General features: G+C 52.1%; 1 protein-coding gene across 1 annotated transcript; it reads right to left on the minus strand.

Annotated features, from left to right (window-relative positions):
• Positions 1-3,827: 3,827 nt before the first annotated feature.
• LOC132933418 (uncharacterized) lies at positions 3,828-4,549 on the minus strand. Its single transcript, XM_060999709.1, has 2 exons — positions 4,293-4,549; positions 3,828-4,077 (listed from the first exon to the last, which is right to left on the minus strand). The coding sequence occupies exons 1-2, from the start codon at positions 4,547-4,549 to the stop codon at positions 3,828-3,830; spliced, it is 507 nt and encodes a 168-aa protein (XP_060855692.1).
• Between the last annotated feature and the right edge of the window lie 4,927 nt (positions 4,550-9,476).

Consider the following 9,476-nt stretch of genomic DNA (forward strand, 5'->3'; position numbering starts at 1 on the left):
GGGTGGTAATGAATTCTGGGTCTTGGAGGATATTATCCACCGTGAAACCCTCGCCTCTCAGCTTCTGTCGCTTTGCAGTCTACCTTAAAGTCACCTGGTTTCTGGCACCTGTGACATGTGGGTTTTTTACGCTCCAGTAGTTTCACCCGGCACAGGCTCCAGCCAATCTTGACCCTGCCTGCCGCTGCCATTTTGCTAGCAGTCTCCATTGGGATGTCGATTGTTGCCACGTTGCCTCCTCCTGTGTTTTCCCGAATCCTCGCTGTTACTCTTGCTGAGCTGGGGTCCGACGCTCTTATCTGCTCCCTCCACCTCACTATCATCCATCCAGTCTGGGACGTTGGTTATTAGCACTGGAGTTGTCCTAGTGGGTCTGCCGATTTTCAAGATGTTGCCCACAGCGCTTTGCAGCCTCCCTGATAATTTATTGGCTTCTTCCTTGTTCTTAACTTGCAGGAGAATGCCTCCTGTCCTGGTCCTGCGAACCGCTCCGATCTCCACTCCTATGTCAGTGAGTTTGACGCTGGACATGACTGTCCTCACGAATGATGCGTAGGTCTCTCCCTCCGCGGGCTCCGATATGGTGACTGCTTCAGTCCTGGAGGTTCGCCTTTGAACCAGGGCCTCAGCACCCTCGTCACGCGTCCGACGTCTTCGGTTATCAGGCTGGCCCGTGGTTGATCCATTGGCATTCTCTAACCCCTCCGTTTCTTCTCTTCTCCCATTGTTAGATCTTGCGCGCTTCCCTCTTTTGCCCACTTCTGTCCATGCTATCTCAGTTGGCGGTGTTCCACTGGTAGATGGCTGGTTAGACTTCTTCGGCAGTTTTGGTGCTGCATCCTCTCCAACCGTATCGACTGGCACCGAGGCGTGAGAAGAAGAGCAAGAATTTGTCCGTTGATCTCTCTACTAGGGTGGTCCGTAATGTTCCTACCTCCCTCTTAAGCTCTGCAATTTCGGCGAGCACGGCATCCATCTTCCTGTCATCGCTGGCCTCCAACTTTTCCTCGCAGGTGGGTAGAACATGTTGCTGGTCTTGCCTAGTTCGAATTACGTTCATGACGGCCAGCATTTTTTGCTGCTGCTGGTATAGTGCTTGCTGATTATTTTGGATTCGTTGCTCCATGACCCCAAGAGATCTTGCTAATCCAAGCGCCTTCGCTGCTTTGTGGAGCTCTCTTAGAGCTAGGGTCACCATCACCGCTGCAGTTGATACTGTTCTGTATGCCATTATGGTCCGTATAGCGATGGCCCTTTGGGGTCTATCTAACGTTGCGACGTTGCAATTAAACGCCATCGTTGCACCCCATATTGGTTGTTTCCCGTCACCGGCCACTAGGCGGCGGTTGTTCTACTACACGGATCAGCTGATAAACAGCTGTTTAACGACTTACGTTTTCAGCACGGCGGCTTTGGGCGGCCTTGGTGAGGTATAGGGATTGCAGTAAAAATACAGTTACTCACCAACCAGACGTCGGACCAGAGCGCTCAGAGGCTCTTTGGCTTGGTCTCAGTGAGCCGCATCCGTCGAGCTATCGCGCGCAGACGTGCGTGCAGTGGGTGGACCGCAACTGCCTCTGCGGCGCTGAGACGGGGAGGTGCCGTACTCAGCCCTGGAGGGTCCGAAGTTGGCGTTCGGTGGTCCGATCGCAGCAGAAGAGTGCCGGCTAAAGATGATGTCCTGGTGCGTTGCCGAATGACGCACGAAACACACACTCCGACGATGAACGAAAAACGCGTAACACAGTAGCGAGGTACGCTGAGGGAAAAACGGGATTGCTCCGCGAAAACGCCACCAATTTACGCGCGGTTTGGACGGGTCGACAGCAAAGGATTTGCCGCGTCGATTAAGACCTAACTCGCAAAAACCTGAGCACTTTAACAACGGAAAAAACGACGATACACCGGGAGCGACGCACAGACACGTCGTGTCACGACCACAGCCACCGCTGAACTAACTTTTTTTTTTTGTGTTTGAATCATGGCGCTACAAGGAGGTACTTCACCCGTGAGGGCCGTCCTTCTCCCCGTATCCGTATCATTAATTAAACAAATAATAATTATAAATTATCCAATAATCATAAAAACAATTTTTATGAGCGTTGCTCTACAGAAAAAGAGAGGACTCTACTACTCTAAATTCCGCCTTCGGCGCACACTTTACTTTCTTAACTAGTTATAACAGCTGTCGCACTCTTTCTTCCTGCTCCCTTGTGGACTGCACGAGGTTGACGTACCTGCTGACTGCTTCCCAGATGCTCCTTTTCTTCAGCATGCTGTAAACAATGTTGTCTGGGGACAAATCTTCTTCCAGCTACACCTCCAGCGCTCGACAGGTTCCTGGCAATCAGCACATGTTGCCGCATCCAATTTTCCGATCCTGTAGAGGTATTCTCCAAAACATCCGTGGTTGGACAGAAGCTGGGTAAGGTGGAAGTCCACGGATCCATGCTTCCTGCTCCTCCATGCGTTGATGTCTTGGATCAACCTCCTTGTCCATCCTCCGTTGCTTTCATTAGCCCACTCTACCTGCCATTTCCTCATAGTTTCGGCGCGGATCTCCGATGTCATCCTTGCTGCGTCTGGCTCGTGCCGCCGTTTGTACCTCTCACACCTCTCCCAGGATAAAAGGTGAGCCGGTATCAACCCGGCAATCACCATCACCGCTGCAGTTGATACTGTTCTGTATGCCATTATGGTCCGTATAGCGATGGCTCTTTGGGGTCTATCTAACGTTGCGACGTTGCAATTAAACGCCATCGTTGCCCCCTATATTGGCGCTGCGTACAACAACCTGTTTGTCACTACCGTTGCCAGGAGTGCTCTCTTCTTCTGCCTCGGGCCTCCAATGTTTGGCATAAGTCTGGATAGGGCAGTTAACGTGGTCTGTGCTCTGGCCGCCGTCGCTGCCACGTGCGCCCTAAAGCCTAGTACTTTGTGGAGTTTGACTCCTAGATACCTTATACATTCTTTCACTTCAATATGGCTGCCTAGGATTGAAAAGTTCGGTTGGCTGTATGCCCTCTTCGTCGTCAGGACGACTGCCTCAGTCTTCCTCACCGATAGAGATAGACCAGCAACAATCATCCACTCGGCGACTTTATTCAGAGCCTGGTTTGTTACCGTCTCTAGTATCCATGTTGTGTGGCCAGTTGCTACAACAGCCACGTCGTCTTCGAAGGCCACCAGTCCCGTGGACGACATTCCGAATGCATTTCCTCCTGTGTCCACTTTTAGAAGCTTGTCATACATAATGTTACACAAGAGTGGCCCAAGCACGGATCCTTGTGGGACACCGCACGTTGTAGGTATTGAGTTCCCTCCGTGTACCACCGTCCGATCACTTAGGTAGCTCTCTATTATACTGACAAGATAGGTGGGCATTCCTTTATCCTTCATAGCTTTTACTATTCTCAGCCATCTCGCCGAATTAAAGGCGTTCGCCATGTCCAGCGCCACGACTGCACCTAACCTAACCTTTTTTTTTTTTTTTTAATGTGGTATCGAGAACCGGAGGAGGAACCGCGTTAGCATTACTTCTCCTCCGGTCCCCATCGTTTATTGGAAAATCAACATCTAATACAAACAATTAGAAGTGGTGGGCCAATCCCCCACTCGCCTCTATCACAAAATGGTAATGGTACATTAGATGGAGCCTCTAATCTCCTAATTTGCCTTCGGCTACAGATATATATTACTTAACTATGAACACTAATTTTCATCATCATCAGTGAGTCCGTGCCTCCAGTCCACAGCCTGGCGTGCTCGATCCTCCTCCTCGGCTATCTTTTGACGGCTCCTGCCTGACTTGACGTCCGTTTCCTCTACTAGACCCTCCCTACTCTTGCTCTTGCTCTAGATGCTCTAGATGATCCACCTGGTCGCTCCCTGTCTCTTTCGTCGGCCTTTTTCTTTGTTATTACCGCTCTGGAGAAATCTTTGACGGCCTGCCAGTTGGCGGGGGAGGTCAGCATAGCGGGCACGAGGCTGGCTACTGTTACTGTGCACCCGATCGCACGTTCCAGCTGAATTCTCTCGTAGTCCCATGCCGGACATTCGACCAGCGTGTGTTCCGCGCTGTCGCAGCACGAATTTCAGTGGTGGCAAGCATCAGACTCTTCCTTAACGATTTTGTGGAGGTAGACTCCAAAGCAACCATGTCCAGAAGGGATTTGCGTTGAATGGTAGTCTAGGTCCCCTTGTTTGCCGAGGCACCACTTTTCAACGTTCGGGATTAGCCGCTGGCTCCAATCGCCGGATTGCGACTCAGCGATGCGTGCTTTCCACTTCACCATTGTGGTGTTACGGGAAGAGTGCTCGCTGCGTACACCAGACCTCTTATCGCTGAACGAGGCACTGCGTTCCTCGGCCAGTAAGTTGGCAGGCGGTGAGCCGGCAGGATGTTAGTGGCTGTTTCCGACACTGTGCGGTAGCCGCAGATGTTTCGGTGTAGCGCCTTCCGCTGCACGCCGTTAACTAGTGCCTTGTTTCTTGGGACCAGGGACATTGTCTCCGCCCAGGATGGTGCACCGTAAAGGAGTATCGCCATTGTGACTGATGAGAGGAGTTTCCTTCTAGACTATTTTGGGCCTCCGATGTTAGGCATAAGTCTCCCTAGGGCATTCGCCATCTTTTCCGCCTTGGATGAAGCTTCGACAATGTGGTCCTTGAAGAGTAGGCCACGCTCCACTATCATCCCCAAGTACTTCATGTTGCCCTTAGGCTGGATGGTTTGCCCGTCAAGTAGCAGCCTTGGGGTCTCGAACTTATATTTGTGTAACTAACCGCCTCGGTTTTATGCACTGCCAGTGACAGTGGAATGAGGCGGAGACGGGTAGATGGACAAGAAGGATGCTACCAGACGAGAAAAAATGGGCAACAAGGAAACATGGAGAGATAAATTTTCACCTAACGCAAATGCTCACCGGGCATGGCTGCTTCCGGGAGTATTTACACAGGTTCAAGCGAACGGTGGACGCCATGTGCGTGGACTGCTTTGCTCTGAGAGATGATGCTGATCACGCTATATTCCGTTGCGATCGATGGTAGAGGCAGAGACCGGAGCTAGAGGTCAAGATGGAAAAGACGTTGGAGCCAGAGGGATAGTGGACTTGATGCTGAAGAACCGAGACAACTGGAACGCGGTCGGAGAGTTTGTCAGTGGCATGTTTTCAAAGAGGGAAGAAGAGGAAATAGCACGTCAAAAGGCAGAAAGAAACATAATGTTATAGGCCGAAGGCCACAGCAAGAGAGATATAGCTCTCAAATTATTGTAAAACATAGCTACGTTGTAAATTAATATTATTTTTTTTAATAAACGATGTGGATGTAGAGGGAAGGATGACCTATAAGGTAAAGTTCCCCTCTACAGCGCCACGATAACAGCACAAAAAAAAAAAAGGTAAGGTTCCATAAACGTGATTGCATCAACGCCGCCTGCAGACCTCCTGGCGAAGGCGAGAGAGGTGGCGTTCGACCGAGGGCGGGCCCCCGTGGCACCCACGGCTGGCAACGATCCGAGAACCAACACCATGGAGGCATGGCAGGAGAGATGGTCGACGGAGGAATCAGGAAGCTGGACCAGGTGGCTGATCCCGGACGTTCGTCCCTGGTGCACCAGGAGCCACGGGCTGATGACGAACTTCCACCTGACGCAGTTCCTGTCGGGACACGGTTGTTTCGGCCAGTATCTGCACAGGATCCGCAAGTTGAACAACCCCAGGTGAGTGGACTATCTCGCACCAGTGGACGACGCGGAGCACGCGTTTTTCCTGTGCAACAGGTGGTGGCGTCGGAGAATGGAGCTGAAAGCTGCAATCAACGACCCATTCACTCCCGAGACCGTTGTGGGGAAGATTATGGAGTCAAGGAGTAACTGGACGGCGGTAAAGCGGTTCGTGAAGGAGGTGCTGACGAAGAGGGAAGCCGAGGAGAGAGAACGGACGCGTCAAGATTAAACCATATAGTTAAGTCTGGTTTGCTATGGGCCGAAGACCGTTCTTAGATGGTGTAGGGCCATCCACTTCTATGTATATAACAGAATGTAAATATCATTATACATTAATATTGTGAGATATATTTGTTCAATAAACAATATGGGGGAGCTGACAAAATGCCTTAGGGTGTCTCCGGCCCCCCACGATACCGTAAAAAAAAGGGTTAGGTTTAGTCCGGTACAGAGTTTCAAGCGCTTATTGTACGGTGTCTAATGTAGCGATAATGGTGGTTGCGGGCATCGTGCCTATCCATTTTCTGGCTGAGGAAAGGGCAGCAGTCGAGAGGGACCGAAAGACTGGCATCGCGACGGACGTCGCCAAACGGGAGGCGAGAAAAAGGACAATGGTCAATTGGAAACGTGAGTGGGACGAGTCAACCAACGGCCGGTGGACCCACAAACTGATCCCGAACGTTCAAGAATGGGTGAAAAACCAGCAAAGGCAAATAGGGTACCACATTACCCAGTTTCTAACTGGACATGGGTGCTTCAACGCATATCTTTTCCGATTTAAGAAGCGGAATGATGCAGTATGCATGTACTGTGACCATGTTCATGACGATGTGGAGCATACATTTTTCAAATGTGACCGGTGGTGGAGACTGAGAAGGGAAGTTGAAGTCGCTCTAGGCTGTGAAATTACGCCGGAGAAGATAGGAGCGGCCATGGTTGCTTCCAAGTCGAAGTGGGATGCGGTGGTCAATTTTGCAAATGCGGTACTGACGAAGAAGGAAGCGGACGAACGTGAGTTGCAAGCGGCTCAAGCAAATTAGCTCTACTAATTAAGTCAAATAAAATGTGGGTCGAAGAGCAAAGTTGTGGGGATAGAGCCCCACATTAATATGTTTATTAGGTTGTTATGTAAGAGTTAGTGTGAGGGAGATTGGCCCTCCACTTCTCATATAAGTTGTTGTTTTTTTTTTTTGTCTAATAAACGATGGTCGGCAGGGGTAAGTAGTGTGTCGCGCAAGGGACTCAAAATTCCGATAGTTCCACCAACAACAGACACCGAGGGCGTGCTCTGCGCCGCCACCAAGGCTACGCAATACGCCTGCGAACTGGTTCAAGGTCTGGCAGACGAGTACCTGACGGAAGAACTCATCGGGCCGTGCCTGTCCAAGGTCGTCAAGGCACTCGACCAGGTATGCAAGGCACTGCGTCTCTTCTCCAAGGATCGACCACCTACACCTATCGTCCAGCAACACGCAAAGATTGACGTCTCCACCAGCACAGACTCCCCCGACCAAACGACGGAGCCCAAAACCGTAAAGACAAACCTGACAGCAAACAAGGGCAGGACCCGCCGACGCAGGCATCCCAGCAACAAATTGGACAATAGGACTCCCAACGCGAAACCAGCCCAGGTGAAGGAAGTTCCGCCAACTGATCCAGCCAAACAGCCAGGAAACCGCCCGGAGGCACCCGAAGAAGTCCCATTCACACTGGTCGAGAAGCCTACTAGGAAGCCGCCCGCCCCGAGACCGCAGCCGCCCAGGAAAATCTTCCAGAGACCAGCTGCCTTGCTCGTCAAAGTCTCCGAAGGCAAGACGTATGCCGACACCTTGCGGGCTGTCAGGGGCACGGTCATTGACTTCGAGGCTATGGGCACTCACGTGACGGCCATAAGGAAGACCTTCAAAGGCGATCTTCTCGTCGAGCTGACGAAAGGCGCCAAAGCCACCGCAGCCACCTCGCCATCCGCGACAAGCTCGTCGAAAGCATGGCAGGATAAGTGGTCACCAGGCTCCGGCACGCCGCCGAAGTCGAGATAACGGACCTCGCCGAGGTCACTACCAAGGAGGAAGTCCTGGGCGCCATTCGCAAGGCCTTACGCGACGACGAACTCGCACACGAAGAAAAGTCTGCAGGGCCCGAGATTGATGTGCGTACCCTCCAGCAAAGAGCTCTGATCGAAGTTCGAGAACTCGACCAGTGGACCAGCTCCAGCGAAGTGCTCGACGCGGTGTGCAGAACTACCGGTGTTGGCCAGGAGGCAGTGAAGGTGATAAGCCTAAGGAAGAGATTTGGAGATTCACAGCTGGCGCTGGTATCTCTGCCGTTGGGTGACTCGCGGGCATTGGTCAGCTCAAGCCGACAGCGGGTTGGCATGGTCAGCTGTAGAATAAAAATGGCCGAACCAAAAGTGAGGTGTTTCCTCTGCCTCACCTACGGGCATACGACGAAGACATGTGATGGCCCGGACAGAACGGAGTGCTGCCGGCGCTGTGGAGAGACCGGACACAAGGCGGCCAGTTGCAGTGCCACTGAACTCGTGGTAAGCGCTTTTGCCAGGGTGGTGCAAGAGTCCAAATCCACGCCTAGTGCGGGATCATATCGCTCGGGTGGAGCGACGGAGGACCAAAGCACCATCAGATGATCCGTGTCCTGCAGATTAACGTCGGTGTATGTAGAGCGTCGCAAGAACTCGCGCTTGCGACCGCTAACGCAAAAGAAGCAGATGTGCTTATAATCTGCGAGCAACACTGCGACCGCAGGGAGGACAGTGGATGGTTTTCCGACGCGAACGACAGAGCAGCCATCGCTGTTATGAGCAGTATCTCGGTCAATACCATCGGCCAGCCATCGCCGGGTTTCAGATGGTTGGAAATCAAAGGGTACAGACTGTACAGCTGCTACATCTCCCCGAACGTGCAATTCCCTGAATTCGAAGCCTTCCTATCCAGTTTGAATGTGAGCGTCAGGGGAGCCACAGGACCCGTAGTCATTGCCGGCGATTTCAATTCCAAGTCCCCAGAATGGGGCAGTCCAATGGAAGACCGGAGAGGACGGGCCTTGGCCGACCTACTGGCAGCTCTGGGGCTGGCCGTCTGCAACGAGGGAAACGCGCCAACTTTTGTGAGGGGCGCTTCATCTTGATCTCACCCTTGTCAGCCAAGCGTCAGTGAGAAATGTAACTGGCTGGACGATTCTCGATGAAGAAGCCCTCAGTCTCCACAAATATTTATTTTTCAACATCAACGCTCTCCGAAGCCAACAGAAACCGAAGATCCAAAAAGGCTGGGCTTACAGGAAGTTGGACTACGTTAAGCTTGACGAGAAGCTCCGACTAGGACCACCACTGATTTCGGATGACGCTGAAAGTGCATGCAACCAAGTGATATCCTGGCTCACGGAAGCACGCGACGTGTGCATGCCCCGCGCCAGCGGTGGCACTAAGAGACGACCAGTTTTTTGGTGGAGCGCTGAGATAGCCGAGCAACGGAGGTCATTTCTCAAGGCGAGACGGGCATACACTAGGAAGAGGAAAAGGGCAGATGAGGCAGGCAGTGCTACAGAAAGAGACCATTTTAAGCAGCAGAGGAAGATCCTGGCCACCAAAATCGCAGAGTCGAAAGACAAACACTGGAGCGATCTGTGCACTCAAGTAGACGGGGATCCATGGGGAAGCCATACAAAGTCGTAATGAAGAAGTTAGTGCGCAGGAAGCCCATTCCCGGACTTGAAATTCCTGGCCGATTAG

Source organism: Metopolophium dirhodum, chromosome 1, assembly GCF_019925205.1.
Source record: "Metopolophium dirhodum isolate CAU chromosome 1, ASM1992520v1, whole genome shotgun sequence".
NCBI classification, from domain to species: Eukaryota; Metazoa; Arthropoda; class Insecta; order Hemiptera; family Aphididae; genus Metopolophium; species Metopolophium dirhodum.